General features: G+C 50.6%; 1 protein-coding gene across 3 annotated transcripts; it reads left to right on the top strand.

Moving 5' to 3' along the window:
* Window positions 1-576: 576 nt before the first annotated feature.
* Unk (unk zinc finger) lies at window positions 577-26553 on the top strand. 3 transcript variants are annotated; one of them, XM_041636122.1, is made up of 16 exons: window positions 577-914; window positions 12983-13192; window positions 14223-14399; window positions 14545-14675; window positions 15237-15372; window positions 15873-15990; window positions 16840-16924; window positions 18147-18289; window positions 18623-18823; window positions 19474-19539; window positions 19950-20124; window positions 21005-21106; window positions 21213-21401; window positions 23552-23733; window positions 24311-24568; window positions 25165-26553. In XM_041636122.1, exons 1-16 carry the CDS (start codon window positions 811-813, stop codon window positions 25318-25320), a joined length of 2433 nt encoding a protein of 810 aa, XP_041492056.1. In that variant the 5' UTR covers window positions 577-810; the 3' UTR covers window positions 25321-26553. The 3 variants fall into 3 exon arrangements, with proteins under 3 accessions (XP_041492056.1, XP_041492054.1, XP_041492057.1); XM_041636120.1 differs by having other exon boundaries at window positions 706-914; window positions 18147-18250; XM_041636123.1 differs by lacking the exons at window positions 577-914; window positions 14545-14675.
* The last annotated feature ends 96 nt before the right edge of the window (window positions 26554-26649 follow it).

Raw genomic sequence — 26649 nt, 5'->3', positions numbered from 1 at the left:
CCTGGCCCTTCGTATTGGTCTACCGTGATGCTTCTCCGCAATTTACCAGTGTATCTATGAAAACCACTAGATAAAGACTGAGTTCTCCCTTAGACCTTAATGTACTGGAAACAAGGTGTCTGGGCCAGCCACTGAGTTCAGACGGAGCCCAGGTTTCAGGACTGGTAAACGTTAATGAGGCAAGGGAACAGTATGGTGTAGTTTGTTCTTTAACAAAGCTTCCTCAAACTGTCTGCCAGCCGGCTTACTTTCTCTGGTGATGTACAAGTTACTACCATCTCAGGAAGAAGTTGGCTCACAAGCTTGCTTGCTTGGAGGCAATGCTCTAGGCAGACTTTAGCAACCATGCGCAGACTGTACTGGTAAGGAGGCAGGTAACTACTACACCGTTGGCAGCATAATTACACTTGAAACATTCTCGATTGGAACCGTTTAGGGCCTCCCTAACTCGCTTCTTGTACTCCGATGGTTCCAGTTTCAAGGAAGAGCTCTCCTCCCACCACACTGTAAAAACGCTGGTATTAGTTAAGAGTGGTCAGACTACAATTACCACAAGACATCGCGGGTCCTTAGCATCCGGGACACGGTCCGCAAAGATCCCTGGGTATTGTGGTCTTGTGCTTCGGCAGCGACCCTGTGCCAACGGTAAAATTTCAGCCGAAAGGAGGACCACAACTCCCAGCAACCTTTGCTGCCGTGCGGGGGGTCTTCACGTTCTCGTGGCGCGGCGCAGGCGCTGTGGGTCCTCGGCGCGGACCGCGCAGACTGAATAATAAAAGGGGAGAGGCGAAGAGGCAGGAAGACAGGACCATGTCGAAGGGCCCGGGGCCCGGCGGCTCGGCAGCTTCCTCGGCGCCCCCGGCCGCTACCGCTCAGGTGCTGCAGGCACAGCCCGAGAAACCGCAGCACTACACGTACGTAGAGCCCCCCCCCCGCCGCGCGCGCACGCCTGACGTCAGCGGCCAGCGTGAGTCACGCGCGCAGGGAGAGCGCGAGGCTGTCTCTCCCTCCCCCCCCTTCCTTCTTCAGCTTGGCCCAGACCGGTTCCAACCTGCTAGGGCCGGTCCCAGCTTCCTCAACTGTCACCAACCTCTGGTCGGGCCGTGGGGCGGGAAACTCGGTCCCAACCTCCGAGTTGGGAAGGCAGGAACTCGGTCCCGAGTACACACTTCCCAGGGTAGGCCTTGGAGGCCCGAGTGTTCCTCAGACCGTAAAACCACAGGACCAGGCTCTTGGCGAGCGAGGAGCCCACGACATGACAAGTTGAGTTCTGTAGCAGCCAGCCCTAGACCTGTCTAGAAACGACGACTCGCTTGCAGTCGTCTGTGCGCCCGAGGAGCTCCTTTGTAGCTCAGAGGCCCGTTGGTTGTCCACGAGGATCACCCACGCTTGAGTTCCCTTAAGCAGTCAGACGTGCAGACACGAAACCACTCTTCGCAGGCAGTACTGTCCGGCCTGTGAGCGAGCCACCCCCGGGGTGCTGTACGATTGCAGGCCCCTTCAGAATCTGGCAGGAGAGGGAGCCTCAGAAAAGCCCTGCCAAGCTGCATGTGTATCAGCCTAGGTCCCTGCCTTCATTGCTGTCACGGCACAGTAGGCCTAGGTGCTGTGGGACAAAGGCCAGCGATGCGCTTCCCCTTGTAAAACGTTGGTTTCCATTCCCAGCCGGGTCAGGAGTGCCTCTCACTCCCTTCAGGTGCCTGGGCGGCGTAGGTATTTTCAGGATCCCAACCCACGGAGAGTTCAGAATCTGAGCGGTTGAGCAGCACTCAAGTTGAGTAAGCCAGGAAGCAACTGTTGGGATACAGAGAACTAAAGGCAGGCAGGGGGAGCTTGGCTTGACAAGGCCTTTTGGGAGATGGACCTGGGAACATCGGTTATAGGAAATGTATTGGTTTTCGAGGGACTCTATGATATTGGCTGGCGGCTAAGCTTGACTGCAGTGTGACTCAGTTGGTCCTTTCTTACTGGAGTTCTCTGCATCCTTGTGGTCGCTTTTGGTTAAGAAGTCACTGACTTACCTGGCCACACAGCAATGTGGTCTCGATTTGCAAATCTGTAAACTTAATTGGGACCTATTTTGTATTACACTTATTTATTTATATGTACATATGTATGGGAACACGCTTGCATGCGCAGGTGTGGAAGTCAAACGGTCCGAGGGCATTGGTTCTCTCCTTTCACCATGTGGTTCTGGGGTCCAACTCCGATGGCCAAGCTTGGCAGCTAGTGCCTTCCCAACTCTGTGCCATCCCACGCGTGGGGGAAGGGCTCTACCATTGAGCTGTAGTTCACAAACCCACTTATTATTTCTTTAGTTACCACTTTCCTACTGCCTTAGACTCCTGAGTTAACTGGGATTACAAATCTGCCACAGGGTCTCGTTATGGAACTTTTTAATGATCTTTGATTGCTTGGATCATGGTTTTCAGTACAATTACCAAACAAACTTAAATAAATCTTAGTTTCTTTTTGTGGATATGTGTGTGTGTGTGTTGTGCGCGCGCATGTGTGCGTGCGTGTGCAATTGGAGATCAGGTCAGATGTCTTGTGAGATAGGATCTTTATAGGCAGGAGAGATGGCTTAGTCAGTAAGAGAGCACTGACTGTTCCTCTTGCGTCCCTGGTTCAATTCCTAACACTCACATGGTGGCTCATAGCTGTCTGTAACTATAATCTCATGGGGATCCCATGCCTTCTTCTGGTGTGCAGACGTACAATAGACAAGACACCTGTGTGCATAAAATAAATCTTGAAAAAGAAAAGATTCTTTTACTGAACCTGAAGCTTGGCCAGGTTGGCTGCCCAGTGAGCTCCTGGGGGCCCACTTCCTCCGACCTCCCAACACTGGGGTTAGGAGCATGTGTGGCCCATGCCTGGCTTTTTACATGGTGATGAAGATTCGTACTCAGGTCCTCAGTCTTGTGGAGCAGACACTCAGCCCACAGAGCCATCTCCAAGGCCATCTTATTTATTTATTTAAGGATAAGGTCTTGCTGTGTAGCTTTGGCAAGCCTGGAACTTATTGTGTTGCTTATATTGACCCCCCCCCCCCCCCCAAATCGGGGATCTTTTTCCTCTACCTCATTCTCCAGCATTCTGGGATTACAGGATTTGGCTACCATAAATAGCTGCTGTCTGTTCTACTGTTGTCATTGAGATCCCGTGAAGTTACATTAGAATGGGTTCTGACAGATGAAAGGAGCGAGCACAGTGTAGTTGTCAGTGTCTGAATTACTTGTTTGCTTTCTCTGTGTAGCCTTGGCTGTCCTGGAACTCACTCTGTAGACCAGGCTGGCTTTGAGTTCACAGACATCTGCCTGCCTCTGCCTCCCGAGAGCTGGATTAAAGTTGTGTGCGGTTATGTCCAATTTAGCATCTGAGTTTTTTTTCTTTTTTTGAGACAGGGTTTCTCTGTGTAGCCCTGGCTGTCCTGGAATTCCCTCTGTAGTCCAGGCTGGCCTCGAACTCACAAAGATCCACCTGCTTCTGCCTCCTGATTACTGGGATTAAAGGGGTTCACCACTACCTCCCAGCATATCTTGAGGTTTGTTTGTTTGTTTTTGGTTTTTCGAGACAGGGTTTCTCTGTAGCTTTGGTGCCTGTCCCGGAACTAGTAGACTAGGCTGGCCTCGAACTCCCAGAGATCCGCCTGCCTCTGCCTCCCCAGTGCTGGGATTAAAGGCGTGCGCCACCACTGCCGGGCTCATATCTTGAGTTTTTAAGCAATTGTGTTTTTATGCGTCTAATTTTGTCCACGTGTGTGTCTGTGCAGCAGGAGCATATCTGGTGCCCTTAAAGGCCAGAAGTGGCATCAGGTCCCCTGGAACTGGAATTACAGATGGTTGTGAGCTGCCATGTGGGTGCTGGGAATTAAACCAAGGTTCTCTTCAAGAACATCAGTGCTGGGGGCTGGAGAGATGGCTCAGAGGTTAAGAGCATTGCCTGCTCTTCCAAAGGTTCTGAGTTCAATTCCCAGCAACCACATGGTGGCTCACAACCATCTGTAATGAGATCTGGTGCCCTCTTCTGGCCTGCAGACATACACACAGACAGAATATTGTAAACATAATAAATAAATAAAATATTAAAAAAAAAGAACATCAGTGCTTTTAGCTGCTAAGCCATCTCTCCAGTCCTAATATCTGAATTTTTGCCCTTTTTGATTCTTGTTTGACATTTGTTTTTCTATTCTTTGAAGCTTGTTGTGTAGTCTTGGAGCTTGGCTCCTAAGTCATTTTTATTTATTTATTAGAACATTTACTTTGTGTGTGTGTGTGTGTGTGTGTGTTATAAGGACGATGTGTGGGAATTAGCCTTTCTTTTCTCCAGATGAGTCCCAGGAATCAGATTTGGTAGGTGTAGTGGTGGTGTTTGCCTTTAATCCCAGCACTCAGGCATGCAGATCTCCTGAGTTCCAGGACAGGCAGTACTACACAGAGTACCCTGTGTCAAAACTAAAAGAAAAAAACAGAAACAAAAGGCAATTAGTTGAGGGGCCGGTGAGATGGCTCAGTGGGTACATCTGTGCCTGACAACCTGAGTTAATCCTCACAACTCAGAAACCCGCATGAAGGTGGGAGGAGAAAAATCAACTCTGCCAGGTTATTCTCTGATCTCCAACGCATGCATGTGCTCACGCACACACAGATATAAATTTAAGCAGTTTGTTTGAAAGGACAATAGGAAGGTATCTTTGTTTTGTTTTGTTTTTGAGACAGGGTCTTACTATGTAGCTCTGGCTGTTCTGGAACTCACTTTGTAGACCAGACTGGCCTCAAACTCGCAGAAATCTGCCTGCCTCTGCCTCCCAAGTGCTAGGATTAGGTGTGCCACTATGAGGTTAATGTTTAAAATATTGGTTTGTTTTGTTATTTTTGCCCCTGTAAGAGGAATTACGCTTCAAAGTATATCTTTTTTGGAGTCCTTCAACTTTGCTTGATTCTCAAACTTGTTAATGCTTCTTTTTCTTTTTTAATTTATTATGTATAGTGTTCTGCCTGCATGAATGCCTGTACGCCAGAAGAGGGCACCAGATCTCATTCTAGGTAGTTGTGAGCCTCCATGTGGTTGCTGGGAATCGAACTCAGCATCTCTGGGAGAGCAGCCAGTGCTCTTAATCCCCAGCCATCTCTCCAGCCTTGTTAATGGTCTTGATACAGGAAAATTAAGCTCTAGTTATTGAAAAGGTTGTGGGGTGATTCTATCTATCATCTGTCTGTCTGTCTGTCTCTCTGTCCATCTAATCTTCCATCTATCCATCCATCCTTCCATCATTTTTGAAACAGGGTCGCACTATGTAGCCCTGGTTTGCCTGGAATTTGCTTTATAGACCAGCCTGGCCTTGAATTTAGATCTCCTTGCCAGTGCTGGGATTAAAGGCATGCACTACCACATTTGCCCTGTAGGTTAGTTTTTAGACAAGGTATGCTCTCTCTATATAAAATATAATCCTGTATATATAGGCATCCTGTGAATTTATAACTTGTTTCTTTCTTTTTCTTTTTCCTCTTTAAAACAGCTGGTCTGGAAGTCACTCTGTAGACCAGGCTGGCCTCAAACTCAAAGAGCTCTGTCTGCCTCTGCCTCCCGAGTGCTGGGTTTAAAGGCATTCATCACTGCCACCAACTGAACTTGTTTCTTTTTTTGTTGTTGTTGTTGTACTTATAACTTTATATTTGTTTCATGTGTAGCTGTGGAGGTCCAGGGACAGTTTGTAAGAGTGGGTTTTCTCCTTCTTCCATTTGGGTTTTAGAGACTGAATTTTTAGTTGGTAGAATGAGTGTCTAGCATGCATAGAAAGGGAGGGGGCAAATTTGTAGTCCTAGTACCCAGAAGGTAGGCAAGCAGATCAGAAGTTCAAAGTCATCCTGTCAGTTCAAGGCCAGCCTGGGTTACAGAGACTGGAGAGAGACAGAATTGTGTGAGAGAGTGGAGTCCCGTTAGCAGCTGTCTTGACAGAGAAGAAGAATGTGTGAGAGAGAATGGAGTTCCGTCAGCTGTTTTGAGACAGTTTTGTTAGTTGGTACATTATTGTTATGAATTTTACTGGATTTCATCTGATGGCGTTTGGAAAACTCGGGAAGTGAACATGTATTTAGGTCATTATTGCAGATTGCAGTAAAGCCAGACATACAGTACTGGGGTGCAAGTTACAGAGCGAGCTGCTTAGCGGAGTCGGAGGCGATGAGCTAAATTGCCAGTAATCCTTTTTTGATCTCATTTACATGTTTATCAAATCAAATTAACTTCCTGCATTACAAAAGGTCTCACCAGACCCCATTAATAAGTGTTCATGGTGTTATAATTTATTTAAAAAATCGCGGGAAGGAGAAACATCGTGTATTGGAAGAGGAGAGAGAAGGGGCAGAGACTGGTCCTTGGGGACAAGAGAGACAGAAAGAAAAAGAGATGGGAGATGGACAGGGCCCACCTTTTAAAAGGGAACAAAGAGAGTGTACCCAGGGGTGCTCTTAGTGGCTGCAGCTGAGGATGTATCCCGTCAGGACCTCAAGGGCAGGCCAGTACAGATGCCTGAATACTAATGTAAGGCCCATGCTGAGACTAGACTCTTAAGCTTGACACCTCATTGTTTGCTATGTCTAAAGTAATGATTAAAGTTCAGATCTGCTTAATGGTTAAGTTTTTTTGTTTTAATCCAGCTATGTTAGACACTAAAGAAGGCTTCCCCTCAGTCCATATGCTTCTGCTCTGACTGGTGATTTCTGTCATCCTACAAAGACTGACTTATTGGTGAGGGCAGCTGGACAACTCTGAGAGCAACAACTTAGAGCAATGCATCTTGGGCATACTCTGTAAGGAGCTTCTCTGGAGATAGCACCCCATGTAAGTGCAGAAAACAAGACACCCTCGTGGACCTACTACTTCCCGCTTCCAACACCCTGATGCCTGAAGGTGAGGTCTCCTTCTCATGCGTCTTAGAAGCCCTGTGCACACGTAGGTCACTAGAGCCCTGCAGCCTGAGCAGCACACAGGCAGGCTTTTTTGCTAGACCTCTGCCTGGCTGGTATTTTTGTTAGGAGTCACTGGATGAGAAGCTGGGAAAGCAGATTCTGTCTGCAGCTCCACTGTGGAGGAGGTGGGAGCGAAAGGCCTCTGGTTGCGTTCCTAAACTGGACAGTGTTTTTTTAAAAATATTTATTTATTTATTATGTATACAATATTCTGTCTGTGTGTATGCCTGCAGGCCAGGAGAGGGCACCAGACTTCATTACAGATGGTTGTGAACCACCATGTGGTTGCTGGGAATTGAACTCAGGACCTTTGGAAGAGCAGGCAATGCTCTTAACTTCTGAGCCATCTCTCCAGCCCCTGGACAGTATTTTTTAATAATTTAATAATTGTTGTTCTTTAATACAATTGTGTTTGAACCTGAAGAAGGCTTCCTTACTAGCCAAGTACACTTTTTATATTTTCATGTTGCGACTATGGACAGTTATAGCTAATCTAAGTAGATTGCCCCCCACCTCTTTATTTTTGAGACAGATTCTCTCTACAAGTAGCCCTGGCTATCCTGGAACTCACTATGTAGACAGCTGGGCTGGAACTCACAGAAATCCCCCGCCTCTGCCTTTCCAGTGCTGGGATTAAAGGTGTGCGCCACCACGACTGGCCTCTGTCTTCCGTTTAAACATGGATGAATTTGGGACACACTACTGTGTTATATGAAGATGCTGAATGCAAGTTTTTCTGCCATTCTTAGCTAATATATAAAGTTATATTAGCCTAATTATTAGAAAACGCTAAAAATTTTGATTTGGTATCGTCTAGACATCCAGCATTCCATACCATAGCATATAGTTTATTAAAGTTACCCTTTGAGCTTCTTAAAATACCTGGCAGCAGAGACACCAGAAGAAACGTGGGTAAAACAGTACATGGAATTTATTTTTGTCCTATAAGAATATTCAGAAATTACACAGCTGTGACGATACTTTTTTTCTTGAGGCAGAATCTCTCTACTTAGTCCTGACTGTCCTGGATCTCACTGTGTTCACCAGACAGTCCTGGAACTCACAGAGATCTGCCTGCCTCTGCCCCCATGTGCTGGGATTATATGCCTGGCAATACTTTTTTCTGCTTTGAAAATTTTTTTTTATTTTTTAAAATCATCACATAATGTGTAAGGTATCATATAACTTTTTTTGTTTTTGCTGTTGTTTTCTTTTGTTTTTGGATTTTCGAGACAGGGTTTCACTATGTAGCCTTGGCTATCCTGGAACTCACTCTTTAGACTAAGCTAGCCTTAAACTCAGAGATTCCCCCTGCCTCTACCCCTAAATGCTGGGGTTAAAGGCATGCGCCACCACCACCCTGTTCGTTATAACATTTCCAACAAAGTGTATTTTGTGGTTTTCCTTCCCTCCCATCTCCGCACTGCCACACTGCCCTGTTAAACACATCCTCCCTCCTTCATAGGCATTGTCTCAGCCAGCTTAGACTGGCCTCACGCTTGCAGTGCCTCCCCCTGAGTGCTGAGATTGTAGGTGTGTGCTACATGGCATGGTTAATATGATCCTGGGTATCTAGCCACACCTCCACAAATACTACACAACCACTTGACCACCGAGGTATTTCTAGCCCAGTGATTGCATGGGATTTAATATACTAAAAACTACCGATTAGAAACTTTAATGAGTTTAAAGTGTGAATTTAACAGTCTTGTTTGTTTATTTATTTATTTTAGTTTTTTGAGGCAGGGTTTCTTTGTGTAGTTTTGGAGCTTGTCTTGGAACTCGCTTTGAAACTAGACTGTCCTTGAACTCACAGAGATCCTCCTGCCTCTGCCTCCCAAGTGCTGGGATTAATGGCGTGCACCACACAACCCGGCTTTTTTTTTTTTTAAGATTTATTTATTATGTATGCAGTGCTCACATGTGTGCCTGCATGATAGAAGAGGGCACCAGATCTCATTACAGATGGTCGTGAGCTACCATGGTTGCTGGGAATTGAACTTAGGACCTCTGGGAGAGCAGCCAGTGCCCTTTAACCTCTCAGCCATCTCTTCAGCTCCAAACTTTATAGTTTTAATAAAAATTGCTACCAAAGAGCATCTTTTGAGCATATGACTTGTTGCTGAGGTTTGGCAGCCTTCGGTTCAACAAGGGAAAACTTATTATTTGCTGAAAGCTCCCAAGTGCTCCTCCTCCCAGCCTTGCAGTGTCTGCATTCTTAGTGCACGTCAGGTGAACGCCCCATGTGGGAAGGCTGGAGAGTGGCCGGGCTGAGTAGGTTCTCACAGTTTATGTTGTCTGTAAAGGGAAGAAGCCTATTTTCCCCAGTGGCTTTATGAAGTGAACTGCTTTTCCTTCCGAGGGTGGGAAAGAGATAGAGTGTCTGCTGAAGGGTAAGAGCTCATTCTTCAATATCGAGATGCCTGTTGAGGTTTGCACCGGCATCTCAGGGCATTCAGGCATTTAGGTTGGTCTACTGGTTGTATCTGCATTCACTGTAGTTACCACAGCAAACTTTGTCGGCTCTGTAAAACACCTCAATTCTTGCCCCTTTTTTCTTTGCCAGTGTGTAGAGTTTGACAACAGTGCCGAGAGCTGAGGAGAAAGAGAAGATGGAAAGGAGTCTAGCAAGTAAAAATGTCGTAGCGTTCTGTGTGGTGACTTTTCCTGTTGGTGGCTCGGTTTATTTAGGAGATAAAGAAGATACTGAGGCCACTGGCAGTTTCATCATGTCCTAAGTAGAGGGGTGAACGAAATGTCCCGTTCAGTAAAGTGCTTATCTTCTAAGCAGAGGACCTGGGCTTGAGTCCTTGGCATCCAGATTAAAAAGCTAAGCATGGCAGCACTTGTGGAGACAGAGGATCTGGCCACATTGTTGAGCTCTCCTGTTCAATGAGAGCTTAACACATAGGTGGAGTGCAATAGAGGAAGACCCCAGCCTCAGCCTCCACACATGTACACATCTACCCATGCACACATGCACGTGTAACTACAAAAATAAAGGAAAATTAAAACCAAGTGGGAAGTTTTTCTCCTCATTCTATGTAGTGGGTCACAGGTATGGATGACATGGTAGTATATATCTATAATTCTAATTACTCGAGCGCTGATATTTATAAAACGTATGTGACACATAAATGAACTTAGTGAATTCTGTGTTCCATCCCCATGATAGCTTTGTGTGTGGTTTCCCAAATTCAAAAAGATAACAAGTGACTTTCATCTCAAGCATTCCAGATGAGGTATACTCAGCCTGTAAAGGGGAGTGTGTCATGATTAACATGCAAAGCAGAATAAGAAGTGTAAGAAATGCCTAAGGTGGCTCTGAGTGTAGCTTAGCGGTAGAGTACCGTGTGCAAGGCCGTGGGTTCCATCTCCAGCGTTTCCAGTGCAGGGGAGCTAACAGATAGGTGGGAAGCAAGGAAGACTTCACAGAGTCCTTTTTGGTACCTAAGATACCCAGAGCAGAGCCCCTTACATTTCTTTCCATCAGTCTCTCCTATCCTTTTGTTTTGTTTTGAGAAAGAGTTTTTCTGTTTAACTGTCCTGGAACTCGCTCTGTAGACCAGGCTGGTCTCAAACTCAAGAGATCTGCTTGCCTCTGGTGTGCGCCACCACCATCCGGCAGTCCCATCTATTCTTGTGTATCTCCCATGAAAACATGAGCAGGACAGTGTCCTCATTGCTTGGCCCTGCATCTGTACCCAAATGTGCTGGGTTTAACAGGTGTTGCCTGACTCCAGACACTTCTGTTTGATCCCGTCCCCAGTCCTGCCCACCCAGCCAGCTCTTTATTGGACTACTTAGGCCTCAGGGATCTGGGCAGAAGTTCTAGGGTTATGCACTCCAGATCTAAGCTCTGCCTGAGCCCAGGCAGCAGCTGTTTCAAATCTGCTGCTTCTGCCTCACTTGCTTAGGTATACAACATTGCACATGATGCCCTCAGCATCTCCTTACCTCTCAGCCCATTGGTTGCTTGTATTGTTGGCTTGAGAAATTGGTCTGCCCAGTGGTCTCGAAGATAGCAGGACTTGCTGACCTGTTTGATTCCTGGAACCCATGTAAAGGTGGAAGGAGAAAACCAGCTCCACAAAGCTGTCCTCTGACCTCCACATGTGTGCTGTGGCATATGCACCGTTTCCCACCACCCAGACATACATATATACACAGTGAAATATTTAAGGAGGCCAGCGAGGTGCCTCATTGGTTAGAGCACTGATTGCTTTTCCTGAGTTCAGTTCCAAGCAACCACACAGTGGCTCATAACCATCTGTAATAGGATCTGATGCCCTCTTCTGGCCTGCAGGGTTACATGCAGAGGGAGCACTCATACTTTAAAAAAAAGTACATTAAAAAACATTTAAAGAAAACTGCAGGGGCTGGAGAGGCGATGATTCAGTGGTTAAGAGCACTGGCTGCTCTTCAGAAGACCCAGATTCAATTCCCAGCACCTAGATGGCAGCTCACAACTGTCTGTAACCCCAGTTCCAGGAGATCTGACACCTTCACACCAATGCATGTTAAATAAATTTTAAAAAAGAGAGAGAAAGAAAACTGCAGGGGCTGGAGAGATGGCTCAGAGGTTAAGAGCACTGACTGCTCTTCCAGAAGTCCTGAGTTCAATTCCCATCAACCACATGGTGGCGCACAGCCATCTATAGTGAGATCTGGTGCCCTCTTCTGGCATGTAAGCATACATGGAAGGAATGTTGTATACATAATAAATAAATAAATCTTAAAAAAAAAAAAAGAAAGAAAACTGCACTGATTGCCCATTCAACAGTTTCCACCCCAGCGTAGGAGAACCTTAGGCTGGATTAAGGTAGTGAGGAACACAAATTGATGGGGTATGTTCTGTCAGGGTAAGGTGGTTTGAAACCCTCCACCTGGAGTATTTTTGGATATCCTGGCTATTGTATGAGGGTAGAGGAGAGAGATACCAGTATTTGAATAACCCCAGCTGTTGCAGGTCTTATGTGAGACAACTGGGCACAGTCCATTCTAAGAGGGAGGGCATCTTCAGAATCCCTGTGTGAGCTTCCCAAATATTCCTGCAGGTAACACTAAAGACATCTCAAGGACAGTTATAGTGATATTCATGTTTTAGTAAATAAAGCTTGCCTAAAGATCAAAAGATAAAACTAAGATACTAGAGGCCAGGCAGTGATGTCACACACCTTTAATCCCAGGATTTGGGAGACAGAGGCAGATGGATCTCTGTGAGTTCAAAGCCGCCCTGGGCTACTCAAGATCAATTCAGAAACAGATCCAGGTGGTGGTGATTCACCTTTAATCTCAGTTTTAGGGAATCACATACTTTTAATCCCAGCACTAGAGGGGAATATAAGATGGGACAAGCTCAGGGCTCAGTCTGCAGTCGCCCAGCCTTGGTAGAGGAGAGACTTTTCTGGTGGCTTGGCTGTTTTGCTTTTTCTAATCTTCAGCTTAAACCCCAATATCTGTCTCTGGGTTTTTATTATTCGTGCTACAGACAGTGATCAGAGTTAGTCCAGAGGGCACTTTACCAATGGGTACCAAAGCAGAAAGCAGTGTCAACCCTAAGCGTCTCCATGTTTCTTCCCTCATCCCACAGTGCCAGCTTGGTTCATGGTATAGGGAGGTCTTTGGGGGTGGATCGGTGTATGTGGGCAGCAGGGAACCACAGACTCGGGGGAGGCTGCTTATGTTCTTGTGAACAGCCCTTTTCCCTATGATTAGTGGCTCGGCCTGGGAAACCTCAGATGGCTCTGCCAAGCTGCCGCTGAGCACAGCTGGCCTCTGCCACACACAGCGTTCATGTGGCCTGTGGCTGCTGCCTTTCATGCTGGTGTGGAGCGTAGTTGTTGGGACATATCTAAAAGCCAGAGTCCAGCCTCAGCCCTGGACCGCTCCTGTCCCAGTGGGACTGGCACTCCAGAGCAGGGCCCTCGGGGATGGTGGCCTTTTGCTGGAAAGCAAGGAGCTTCACTGTGCTCCTGGCCCACCCCTCATAGACTGTCTCTCTGCAGGTACCTGAAGGAGTTCCGCACAGAGCAGTGTCCGCTCTTCGTGCAACACAAATGCACACAGCACCGGCCCTACACCTGCTTCCACTGGCACTTCGTGAACCAGCGCCGCCGCCGTTCCATCCGCCGTCGGGATGGCACCTTTAACTATAGTCCAGATGTCTACTGCACCAAGTACGACGAGGCCACAGGCCTCTGCCCAGAGGGTGACGAGTGAGTGCCCTGCCAGCTCTCCTTCTGGATCAGATGCCCTCAGAATAAGCGTGGTACATGCCAGGCAGCTAGCCTACAAAATAGGCCAAAGTTGGGCTCACCCTTGCCCTGAGCTAAAGGGACAGCAATAAATGGGAATGGCTTTCGTTTCTTTTGCCTATTGCATGAAAACAAAAAATTAGCCTTTCTTCCACTAAATCCCACAAGACTACATTTGAACCAAGATGATGCCCTGGGTTTGTTTCTGGTCCTCCAAGTCTTATCCCCACCTGCTGTGCTGTTCTACACAGTCTGCACTGCCATGGCAGCTTAGAAAAAGAGCCTCTCTAGTGTCCCTGTTTGCTGATCGTTGTTGTTTGAGACAGGGTCTCATAACGAAACCCTGGGTGGCCTGGAACTCACTCTGTAGACCAGGCTCTCAAATTCACAGAGACCAACTGCCTCTGCCTCCCAGGGGCTGGGTTTAAAGGCGTGTGCCATGACAGCCGGCTTATTTGCTAACTTTAAATGTCTGTTGAGGAATTGAGTCTATCACTGGTAGCAAGTGAGGTGGCAAAGCCCGAGACATTACTCAGAGGGACCATTGAGGCCTTGTTGCTATTGTTTTAACCTCAGAAAAGTGCTGGGAAGCTCTTCTGGGTTCTGTACTACAGCATTCTGAGCTTTTCCTACAATAGCCGACCTTTTTCACAGAGGTCAAGACTGGCTGATCTCCTCGCAAGCCTATTAAAGCTTGTAGGGCACGTGTGCAAGTTTCGAGGGGTTGATTTTTGGAAGCCCCTGAGTTGGGTAGCATTTATTATTCAAACATCTGTTCATCCAGAAGTGTGTCCCCTGAAGGAGCTATAGGCAGCTGCCTGGGGTACCAAACCCTTCAGATCCCAGCCTTTGAGCACAGAGCCGTCCTGGCCACAGACTTCATCATTGTCTTCCCCGGTCTTTCTTCACTGCACTCTCTGAATCGTGGTGGCGGCCCTTCAGCAGTGGCCTCGGGAGGCGGAGGTGACTGACTTCCCCTGCTGTGTTCCAGGTGCCCATTCCTGCACAGGACCACAGGGGACACCGAGCGCAGGTACCACCTTCGTTACTATAAAACTGGAATCTGCATCCATGAAACAGACTCAAAAGGCAACTGCACCAAAAATGGCCTGCACTGTGCTTTTGCCCACGGCCCACATGACCTCCGCTCCCCTGTTTATGATATCAGGTAGGCCGATGCTGGGCCGAGGGGAGGGGCAGGCAAGGAGATCAGCCACTGTTGCTGCTTACTTCAACGAGACAAGAGATTGATGACACTGTTTCCCATTCTCTCATTCCCCTTCCCACCTCTCCGTCCTTTCCTTTTCTCTCAGGGAGCTCCAAGCCATGGAGGCCTTACAGAATGGTCAGACTGCAGTAGAGGGCAGCATAGAAGGCCAGTCAGCTGGGGCTGCAAGTCATGCCATGATAGAAAAAATCCTCACTGAGGAACCTCGGTGGCAAGGTATAGGCAGCCTCAGGTGGCGATTGCACTCCCCTCTCCATAGCTACCCAGTGACTTGGCTTGAAACCACCACTTCTGTTAGGAGAACTCTAGCCCTTTCATCCCATCTGGAAACTTTAAGTATTTATGTGTATAAGTGTTTGTCTGACTGTATCTCTGTGCGCTGTGTGCGTGCTTTATGGATGGTTGTAACCTGACTCACTGAACGGAACCCAGTCCTACAAGAACAAGTGCTCTTAACCACTGAGCCATTTCTTTAGCTCACCTCGCCCCTTCATCGCATGTTAAACTTACATTTAAAAGGCACTATAAGGGAGTTTCCAGACAGACGAAATTCCCAAGATTCCCTTGGGCTTTCATATACACACCCTCATCCATGCTTTTTCCCTCCTGTTGCCTACCTGGCCTATAAAGACATGGTCCCGTTCATGTCTTGCATGAGAACCCCAGCTCAGGGACCCTTCTTCCCAGTAGCTGTCCCCTGCACTCTACTCTGCTGTTGTTGGGGGCTCTGACTCCATTCCCTGACCCCTGCCCTCTGCCCTCTGGCCTTCTGTGCAGAGACTGCTTATGTCCTGGGGAACTATAAGACAGAGCCATGCAAGAAGCCTCCACGACTGTGTCGCCAGGGCTATGCCTGTCCCTACTACCACAACAGCAAGGACCGGCGGCGGAGTCCCCGGAAGCACAAATACAGGTTCTTTGGCCCCAAGAGGCTGCCATGGGAGGGGGAGAGGCGAGGAAGGGTTTGTGACCGACACCACTGCCTCCATGGTTCTCAGGGCGGTGGGAGGGCAAGCCCTGGGGGTTACAGGGCCCAGTTAGAAAGGAGGGGGCTGTGGAAGAGACTGGTGGGAGCCCTGACCCGTTCTTGCATGAGGCCCATCCATTTCTGAGTCTTTAGGGTGTGTCCTGTGGGACATGTGTGTGGCTGTGGCCTGACTCTTTGGGCTGTCAGAGGTTCAGTGCCTGGCTGAAGGGTGCAAAACTGTGTCTTCCTTGGTGATGTGGCCAGGGCCAGAGGAATAGCCTGGCCCTAGTGAGACCCTTCCTGTGTAGCTGGTCTTCCCCATTTCTACACCTGGACTTGTGAGACAGGGAGACCAGAGAGGGCCCTGTACAGGGACCCAGGTGGCATTGTGCAGGTCCCAGTCTCGTCCTCTCTTGCCCCTCTCTGATCCCTTCTCATTGGACCAGGTCATCTCCATGCCCAAACGTCAAACACGGGGACGAGTGGGGAGACCCTGGCAAGTGTGAGAATGGGGACGCCTGCCAGTATTGCCACACCCGCACAGAGCAGCAGTTCCACCCAGAGGTAGGCTGTGGGGAGGGGCAGGAGTGACTTACCATCTCCACTTTGGAGCACTAGGAGACAGGCGAGAATGGGGGCAGGTAGTGGTGCTATTCCAGGAGAGGGCTTTGTGGGTAGTGTCTCAGCATGTAGCCGCTTTGGTTCTAAGCCTGCCCTCCCTCTGCTTCCAGTTTGATTCCTAGCCCACCCAGCCGAGAAGGCACGGATAGGACCTAATAGTCTGGCCGTTCCGGACTTTACACTACTTGTGGTACTTACACCTCGCGGAGCGTGGCAGATCAGAGTCCAAGGGACAGGGACAGCAGCCTCCCTGGTGTACTTCTCCCTTCACAGTGGGGTCTGTGGAAGCCAGGGCACAGTGACGCAAAGACAGCCTTATGTGGCTGTAGACATCACAGGCAGCAGTTAAACCCAGTAGAGATCACAGGTCCAGTTTCCCTGAGGGGTGTTTTGAAGGTGACTCTGTGCTTTTTGGGATCTTGGCTCAGTATAAGGAGGCATATTCATGGGTGTCACCCCAGTTCCCTTGTGATGGCAGGTGGGACCTTTGACTCCAGGAGGAGGGTGTTGATTAATGGTATAGGCTGTCCCGAGAGTTGAGCAGGTTGATCAGGAGAAGCTTGGTGGGCGGTGTGTGTCTGCCACCCCAGCATGAGACAGTGAGGCAGGAGAGTTAGGAGCCGAAGGCAAGCATAGGCTGTCTATCAATATCCTGTCCCTAGAAAAAGACACTGGTAAAGACATAGGGAACTAGGAGGGGAGAAAGTGGAGAGGAATTCCAGGCTAGCCCTGCCTCAATGAAAGTGTCTAACTGTGGTTGAACTTGTCCTGTTTCTGCCCTGCCCCCTCCAGATCTACAAATCCACTAAGTGCAACGATATGCAGCAGTCGGGTAGCTGTCCCCGAGGACCTTTCTGCGCCTTTGCCCACATAGAACGTATGTACGACGTTCGCATGGTCGCGGCAACTCCCTGTCTTTCTGTTCTCCCCTAACCTCTGCTGAGGCTCAGGCCTGGGGGCATCCCCACTGGAAGTTACAGTCACCTGGCCACTCTGGACGCCCTGGTACAGCCTCCAGGAGCCTGAGATAGACTCAGAGGTCCATGCCCTGCTGGGCATTGAGTCCCAGGCAACACTGAGGCACCAAATGTTAAAAGCAACTTGATTGATCCCAGCCAGCTACCCCGTGTCACCCATGAGCATGAAGCTCTTCCCTGCTGAGCCCTGCTTGGTTCACTGGAGCAGAGCCCTCTGTCAGAGTATAAGGTAGCTTCCATAGGTCACTAAAGTTTTGGGTAACGTCCTAAAGAGAGAGAGGAGAGAGGTGGATAGGTTAAATTAATTTCAGTGTTTTTACTAAGTCCAATGTAAAATGATAGCATAGCTGGGTGTGGTGGTGCACACCTTTAATACCAAGCCCTCGGGAGCAGACGCAAGGCCAGTGCGGTCTACAATAGTGAGTTCCAGGGATATGTACAAAGACCCTGCCTCAAAATAAATACATAAAATATTTTATAAGTAACTAACTTAAGAAGTATCAAGCTGTTTACCGTGTTTGTGCCGAGTCTTAGAGACCTCTAATCATTGTAACCTCTGCATCCATTTCAGGTTAAGTCGGCTCATTAAGTGCTCAGTAGCGTCAGGTGGCTTGTGCTGCAGCGTGAAACAGCCCCACGCTCTGTTCCCGTGGGGACTGGGTTGTTGCCTGTCTCCCTGCAGATCAGGGCTCTGCTTCCCCTCACTCTTTCTAGGCTCAGCTCTGTCTCAGAGATGAGAGAATAAACAGAGAACTCTAGGAGGAGAAACATGGAGGGCACAGGGAGCTGGAGCTGTAGGCACTGCGACCGCCCAGTTGCCACAGAGAGGGGATTAATAGTTTGGGCTATACAAAATGGGGTTGGAATGAGCTCTTCTGTCTCCTATCTCTGTTATCTTAGGAGACTTGGCTGACCTTTCTGAACCTCCGTTTCCTTTTCTGTGTAATGAAGCCCATCATGTGACTTCAGTAACTTTCAGTTAACTGTAGAAGGTGCAGTGGAAACAGTAACTTAATTCCCCGTGGTGGCAAGGACATGTATGGCCTCCTTTAGAAGATATGCAGATATAATTTACGGAGACAGACCTCACTTCGCGCCTGCTGACCCCACCCTCTCTTGCAGCGCCACCCTTAAATGATGACATGCAGCCTTCCTCAGCTGTATCCAGCCCCACCCAGCCGGGTCCTGTTTTGTACATGCCATCTGCTGCCGGAGACTCGGTCCCTGTGAGCCCCTCCAGCCCGCATGCCCCTGACCTCAGCGCCGTACGTGCCTGTCTTGGGGAGTGGGTGGGCACCTTGCCTGCCCAGGAGCAAGCTCCTGCCTCTCCTCTGCCCCAGGAGCTTGAGGCCCTGGTATTTGTTCTGGGGCTGAGGGCAGGGAGGTGGGGATGCATCTTTAGAGCCAGTAGTGATCAGCCTGGGCAGGGCTGGGATAAGCCTGTCACTACTGTCTGTCAAATCCCTTATGAGACTTAGGGGTCCCTGAGTGCTTATTGTTGCTCATTGACCACAGCCCTTTGAAGCAGGACTGGAGGGTGGCCATTCCCCTGTCCACACTGTACCCATTGCCCACCGCCCACCTGTCCCCTTCTGCAGCTCCTCTGTAGGAACAGTGGCTTGGGCAGCCCATCTCACCTCTGCAGCTCCCCACCAGGCCCTAGCAGGAAGACTTCAAACCTGGAGGGCCTGGTCTTCCCTGGGGAGTCCAGCCTTGCCCCTGGCAGCTATAAGAAAGCTCCTGGCTTCGAGAGGGAGGACCAGATGGGAACAGAGTACCTGAAGAATCTCAAGTGCCAGGTAAAGGGTGCAGGGGCAGCAGAGGACACTGAGATTGGCCTTTTGCATGGGGCAGAGCAGCTTAGAGGTGAGGCCTGGCTCCCTGGGGGGAAGGACACTAAGAACTAGAACTGAGTCCATTTTGAGCGTCTTCAGGATTGGGCAGAGAGTGGTATCACCCCGCTTCACTGCTGAGGAGGCTGCACAGACCCCTCGCACCCCGGAGCTGTTTCTCCTGTTTCCTTTATAAACCTGTATTCACTCTACAAAAGGCCGCACAGCTTCCCCAGAGCCATTGAGTCAGTCAGTAGGTAAAAGATGTCCCCTTTCTCTCTCAAACTGTGATGTCTAATGAAATGACAGGGCCTGGGGGACCAGAAGAGAGGACTTCCTAATAGCAGGAGACAAACCTGGGTTTGTCCAGAGGTTAGTCACCTAGGAGGACAGAAGCCTGCCTGTTCAGGGTAGGAGGGGACGGGGAGAGGATATAGAAGTGGAGAGAGAGAAACCTGGGAAGAGGAAGCGGGTTGTGTGTGGCAGGTGACAGCTGCTGTCACTCCTTGCCCTTCCCTGTATCTGCAGCCTCAGTGGACCTAGCAGGGCCAGGTGGACACTAGGTTTGGATCTGCCCAGTACCACAATCACTTCCTGCTCCCTCATTTTTCTCTTAGGCTAAACTGAAACCCCATTCGCTAGAGCCCAGGAGTCAAGAGCAGCCTCTGCTTCAACCTAAACAGGTACAGAGCTCCTGGCTCCTGTCTCTGCTTTGGTATCACTGGATAGGACAGGCCCAGAGCCCCAGCAGGTTTCACCAATTAGGGTACCAATTCCTCCACAAACTAAGGAAGGACTCAGGCGGGCCCAGCCCCAAGTCCAGAGAGGGTGGGGGTCAGGCCCCGGGCTCATCTCCTCCTAGACTTACCATTCACCAGGAATGATTAGGGAATATCCCAGTGTCAGCCCTGCAAGGGTAAGTAGCTAATGGCTTCCGTGTTTGACTGTCCACTTTCTGCCACTCAGCAAGGTGGGCCTGGGACGGCCAGCCAGGCCTGTAAGTACTGGCTGCTCTAGCCCACCTGCCTTGTGCTAGTTCTGCCACAGCTTCTGAAGGCAAGCGCCCCATTGCCTCTCTTCACTCTCGTTGCAGGACGTGCTGGGCATCCTCCCTGTGGGCAGCCCTCTGACCTCAAGCATCTCTTCCAGTATTACCTCCAGCTTGGCAGCCACTCCCCCCAGCCCTGCAGGCACCAGCAGCGCCCCTGGCATGAATGCAAATGCTCTGCCCTTCTATCCCACCAGCGACACGGTAGAGTCGGTCATAGGTAACTAGGCAGGGTTTGTTTGCAAGCCTAGGCCTGGATCTGGAGTCAGAGACACAAGGTGTCTGAAGTGAGACCTGGATGAGCACCGCAGACTTTAGACACGGGGAGAGTCAGCATAGATGCTCTGGGTCCTCTGAGTTCAACATGGAGGCCAAGACTAGGCCATGGAGCCTTTCATGAAAGTCACACCACGCAGCCCTAGGTGGTTCACTAGGCTTCCTTGGGAAGTGTCTTGCACATCTGTCCTCAGAGTGCTGGCAGTTAGACACTGGTGCTGTGGACTGGGTGTGCTCAGGGGCAGCATGAGTACTTAGCATGGGTAAGGTGCTGGGTTTGGTCCTCAGCAGCAAGAGGAAGAAGTCAGGCCCCTTTCCATCATTACTTATGTTGCCCACTTTGTGCCAGGCCCTGGGGAATCAGGTGGTAGTGTGCTGCTCCTGCCTTCTAGGAGAGAAACTGTACCTCCTGCCAGGCCAGTTTAGCAGGGAGGCACCAGCGTTTGTCAAAGGCCCAGAGCTGCTGACTCCCAGTAACTCAGGGTGAAACTCCAGGAGGCTACACCACACACCTCTGTCAGTTAAAGCTGCAACCTTGAAGTCAATCATTTTTTCTTCTTGAGATGAGATTTTGCTATACATAGCCCAGGCTGGTCTCGAACTCTTAGTCCTCCTGCCTCGGCTTTCTGAAGGCAGGGATTACTGACATGCCACACCACAACACACTGGATTGGGCCTTGATTCCTCTTGGAGTATGAAAGAAGGCTTCATAAAGTGCTGAGCAGAGAAACAGCAAAGGCAGTAAATGAGGTGCTCAGGATCAGGAAACCTGGAGCCAAGGGCATGTTTCTTGGGAGCCCACACACTCCGTTTTCTATTCCTAGAGTCTGCCTTGGATGACCTGGACCTAAACGAGTTTGGAGTAGCAGCCCTGGAGAAGACTTTTGATAGCAGCACAGTGCCCCACCCCAGCAGCAGCACCATCGGTACTGGGCAGGGGTGGGCCGGGAAGGCCTGGGGGGCTTGGGACTTCACCTGTACCCACATGGTTGGCCTGGTCCTCACGCAGTCCACCCTTTGGGTCTCTTACAGGTGGCAGTCTGGTGCAGAGTTCTGCACCTGTGAACATCCCCGGCTCCTTAGGCAGCTCAGCCTCCTTCCACTCTGCTTCTCCGTCCCCTCCCGTCAGCCTCTCCTCACATTTCCTGCAACAACCCCAGAGCCACTTGAGTCAGTCAGAAAACACATTTTTGGGGACCTCAGCATCACATGGATCTTTAGGTAAGAAAGGGACTGGGTAAGAACCTCGTGCCTTGTAGCAAATTCCCTTGTCTGCTTCCTGTGACACTTCAGCCCAGCTGTAGGGGAGAGCTAGGGCTTCAACCTAGACATGTTCTCTGATACCTACACGGTTGGACAAGTGGTCGGAAGCCACACTGCTGCCTCAGCTTCCTGTGCTGCGGAATGTGTGTAGTGGTTGTGAAGAGGAAGGGACGTGCCCAGGCATCTAAGGTGAAGGCCTGGTCTTCAGTGCAGTTTTGCCTGATCATACTAGTGTGGCTTAGTGAGCTCAGGCCTAGCATGGCCCAGACTCTGGGTCTGATCCCCAGGACCACACACAACCATTGTATTCATTCACCCAGACCTAGCAGCTGGTCACATCATCAAAGATCACCAAAGAGCAAAGGGAACAGTTAGACAGGCCCACCCAGTCTCAAGTGTTCCCCTCCTGGCAGGGAGTGGCATCAGGGACCCATATCTAGCCCAGGCTGCTCTTTGCCCCGCCCAGCCTTAGAACAGAGGGGATCTGTGTAATCTCCAGGTTCAGTAGTGAGACTTGCAGTAGGGAACCTACAGGCTGGGCCACCACACCCAAGCACCTTGGCTCCTGGAATGGAGGCTGTGGGAAAATGTTCCCTGAGGTATTTGGTACACACAGCATTCAACAGAGGCCCCTGCCTCTCATCAACAGCTCCCTGGCCCTCACCCTCACTCCTCAGCTATTCAGAGAGCTCCTAGGGGATTCTGGATCTCCAGTCAGAGAGGGGACTTAGAGCCTCTGAAGTTCTGCTCAGCGTAGGGACTTCCTCCCTTCCGCCAGGATTTTAGAGCACCTTCTCAGTTTGGAGGCGGCTTCTGTGCTGAGGTTGGATCCAGTTAAATGCTGATGCTGTCTTTCTGACTCCCATACTCGGAAGATACTTCACCTGAGCTCTACCTACTGTCCTGCAGGTGACCCTCTTGCACTGCTCCATAGATACAAGTGCCACCTAACACCCTCTGTCAGCAGCGCTGGAAACAGAAGCACACTGGCTCCCAGTCAGGGGATCTAATGTACAGGGTGCTCTCTCTGTAGAACCAGCTCCGCTACCAGAGTGAATAACACCTGCACAGGGAGGAGAGGTGCAGGTGAACAGTTTGTCTCTCCTGGCAGGATAGGTTCAGACAGTGCACACTGTAAGTCTGTCACAGGACAAAGTGTGCTCGCGCTCTCTCTCTCTCTCTCTCTCTCTCTCTCTCTCTCTCTCTCTCTCTCCCCCTCTCCCCCTCTCTCTCTCTTTCTCTTGGCTTTTTGAGACATGGTTTCTCTATGTAGCTCTGTAGCCCTGGCTGTCCTGGAACTCAGAGATCCACCTGCTCTGCCTCCCGATTGCTGGAATTAAAGGCATGTGCCAGCAACGCCTGGCACTCTTTTTTAAAAACAAGGTCTTATTATGTAACCCAGGCTAGCCTCAAACTCAGAAATCAGCCATGAAGTATGCACCATCACACCTGGTCCAATGTCTTCTTTCTTTCCCCCATGTGCTGGTATTGCTCATAGGGGGAAAATGTCTGAAACCTGGATCATTTAGTGGGAAAGGGAGCAGAACCGAAATCACTGGAATCGTGTGTGGGGGTAGAAGGAAGCCAGAACAGTGTACAGTGTCAGCAGGCAGCTGAGTGGGGTGGGGGACAGACAGCCTGTAGACAGCAGGCTTCTGGAGTCAGACGCTCAGGCTCTCCTGCTCTCCTGTCCCCTTAGTGGTTCTTGCTAGCGCGTTCTTTGTCCTGCCTGCAAAACAAGAAGTCCCAAGCTTCCCTGGCCCCTCCTGCTCCAGCCTGCTCATCAGGGTGCTGGCTGGTGGCTCTGGCCTATCTGGTCTTGTCAGTCAGGACCCTGCTCCACCTCCCAGTGGGGTAAAGGAGCTATGCAAGAGCTGCACAGCTAAGATGCCTTCCCAGACTGCCCTCCACACAGCCCTAAGCCCCTGAGATTCACGTGTACTGGCCGACAACACTGAAGTGTAGACCTGACCTAGCCAGCGATCTCTTCACGTGCTCTTCTTACATACTCACCCGGTGTTCAGCCAGCCCCTGGCAGCCCAGGAAGGGCTGGCCAGGGCCTGGGCCTAAGCCCTCCACAGCTGATGTTCCTCCCCTCCCTGGGGCAGGTCTGAACGGGATGAACAGCAGCATCTGGGAGCATTTTGCCTCTGGAAGCTTCTCCCCAGGCACTTCCCCTGCCTTCCTATCAGGGCCAGGGGCTGCTGAGCTGGCCCGGCTTCGGCAAGAGCTAGATGAAGCTAACGGCACCATCAAGCAGTGGGAGGAGTCCTGGAAGCAGGCCAAGCAGGTACTGGGCCCCACGCCCACCTGCAGTACCCAGTGCCTGGTGGCATCAAGCCCAAGCCCATCCTACACAGCAGGCATTCGGGTGGGGGAAGCAGGGGCCTAAAGAACAGAACAAAAATGTGTTTGCCCTCCCCCACACTGGTCTTGCCAGTCGGAATGTTACAGTGGCTGGCACCACAGGCCTGGGACTCCATATGGGAATTGTTTTTAGAGTGGCCCCAGGACCTCCTGCCTGTCTCTGCTTCTAGATTCTGAGCTAGGCCATCTGTCCAGCTGCTACCAGCTGCCTGTGGGGTGCAGACTAGGATGTGAGCCCTGTCTTGTGTCCCTGTCATGCTGAGCCCGTCCCCTTCCCTGCATACAAAGGGAAGGTCTGCTGAGGTCCTGAAACCTTTCTTCTCTGCAGGCCACAGCAGCCTTCTCTCTGCCCCCTCCCCAGACAGCAGGCCCAGCTTCCTAGCAGGCCCCATGGCCAGAGTGGCCCACACTGGCTCCTGGAGATGCTCTCTGGGAGGGGGAGGGCAGGGGACCAAGGAGAGGGGGCCCTCGTGATCAGACACTGCATATTGGGCCCGCAGGCTTGTGATGCCTGGAAGAAGGAAGCAGAGGAGGCCGGTGAGCGAGCCAGTGCAGCCGGAGCAGAGTGTGAGCTGGCCCGCGAGCAGCGAGATGCACTGGAGCTGCGGGTGAAGAAGCTGCAGGAGGAGCTGGAGCGGCTACATACTGGGCCAGAAGCCCAGGCCCTGCCGGCTGCCCCCGACCTGGAGGCCCTCTCGCTCTCCACCCTGTACTCCCTCCAGAAGCAGCTACGGGTCCACCTGGAACAAGTGGATAAGGTCAGCAGCCCTGAGGGTCAGGAGTATGGGGTGGGACCTTCCCGAAAGCCCAGTGCTAGGCTGATAATGATGGACGTTTGTTGGAAGATGAGAGAATGCCCTTATGGAGGCAAGGAAGTAGTGGCGGGACAGTGTCCCCTCCCTGTACCGTTAACCTAGGCTTAGTCATGTGCCTTGCCCACAGTGTGTTCTCTGGTTGTCCATACTTCAGAGTGGTCAGGCCACAGGTGCCTGCTGGTCCCTAGGGGTAGCCTGCCTGCTGGAAGCAGAAGGTTTTTGAGAGTTTTTCAGTAGTCAGTCCCTTGGCATGCCCCCTGAGTCTCACTGGTCTTTCTTGGGTGCCTAGGGTAAGATCACAGGTGACAAGAGGCATTAACCTCTGTGCCAGCAAAAGCCCTGACTGATGGGAGCTACCATTCAGCTGCCCTTGCACCTGGCCGTCAGAGCTGGGACAGCAGGTGGAGCTGGGAGCTGAGCTGCTCTCACCTGCCCGTAGGATCCTCCTCCTGAGGATGTGAACAGAGTCAAGAGAGCTGCTTGCTCAACTCGGGGCCAAGCAGGTGACAGAGACCTCTCCATTCTCGCCTTCCGTGCAGGCCGTGTTCCACATGCAGTCGGTGAAATGCCTTAAGTGTCAGGAGCAGACCCGGGCAGTGCTGCCGTGCCAACATGCTGTGCTGTGTGAGCTCTGTGCTGAGGGCAGCGAGTGCCCTGTCTGCCAGCCTAGTCGGGCCCATGCCCTCCAGTCGTGACCCTGCAGACCTGGCCCAGCTGGGCCCAGACCTTTTCTCCTAGGACTTTTTAAAGTATATATATGTATGTATGTATGTATGTACGTATGTATGTATATGTATATGATTATGTACATGTATACATTTCTGTGTGCGGGTGTGTGGTGCCAGTGTGTGCACAGTGTCTGTGTGTGTATCTGGACATAGGTAAAGACACACACTTTAAAACAGACTTACCAAGCACTTTTTAAAGAAAGACTATTTTGCAGTCCCCTCCTGTCCATTCCCCATCCTTCCTGCTCAGAGACAAAGTCCCCTCTTTTCCCACTGGCCTTTTGGCAGTGAATATGTTTTTGTCTCTTTTTTTATGTAAGAACTAACTATTTTTAACTTCTTCCTGGGGCCAGAGCAGGGAAGGATGGGAAGCTGGGAGGGCAGGCTCCATTCACCCTGCATTCCAGGCCAGGGTCTGTCACAGTGTGGACTCAAGTCCCCAGCTCCCAGCTTTGAGGGCTCAGGGGAGGCCTGAGACTTTTAAGCCAGCCTAGCTCCTGGTTTTACCAAATATGTCTTTAACCCCGGGGACAGCCACGGAGCTGGCAGGCCAAAGCTGCAGGCTAGTCCCACTCCCATACCTGGGCCCTTGGAGCTCCTCAAGGATCAAGGCCTAGCTCTGTCTGTCCCTCAGAATCTTCAAGCCTGGTCTTCTCCTTGATCATTTCTTCTGCGATCTCCAGGACAGCCTCTTTGGCCCCACAGTCACCTGACAGATTGGCACTGCCCTCACCTGTCCCTGCCTCCCTCCCTCTGGCACATGGCTGTAGGGCCGATGGCTCCCTCCCTCTGGCAGCTAGCAGGGCGATTGTTGGGAGGATTGCAGTCTGAACCTCCTGGGAGACGTTGTATGCATTCCTTGGTGCTCTTTGAGTGCGGCTGAGGTACTGCCGTTGTGGGCAGATGCCTGTGTGCATGTGTGTGCGTGCCTGTCCGATGTATATTGTGTTTAGCTTCAATTTTAAAAACTGTTCTGTACAGAGATGCAGTGGATGGGAAAGCAGAGTGGGCAGAGGGAGGCAACCCTGCTCCCAGCACTGGGTGTCCAGTGGGCTAGAGAGGGCTAAGAACATCTGCCCCAGCCCAGGCCCCTCCCTTGGGCTTAGCACGAAAGGGCTTTCAAAGAATTAAGTGAAAACTTTCTCCTTTTTTACAAAAATGCAAAAATCAACAAACTTGGAAATAAACCATGAACTTGCAGTGCCGTGTTTGTGGGGAACGGGTCAGCAGAGGATGCCGTCCAGACTTCCCTAGAGTCTGTCCAGTGTCCAGTCCCTGAGCCCATCCTAGTGGAGA

Source organism: Microtus oregoni, unplaced genomic scaffold (assembly GCF_018167655.1).
Source record: "Microtus oregoni isolate MIOR12 unplaced genomic scaffold, Mior012 000048F_ref0000485, whole genome shotgun sequence".
NCBI lineage: Eukaryota > Metazoa > Chordata > Mammalia > Rodentia > Cricetidae > Microtus > Microtus oregoni.
Note: the sequence above shows the minus strand (reverse complement) of the source record. Positions and strands in the feature narration are given on the sequence as shown.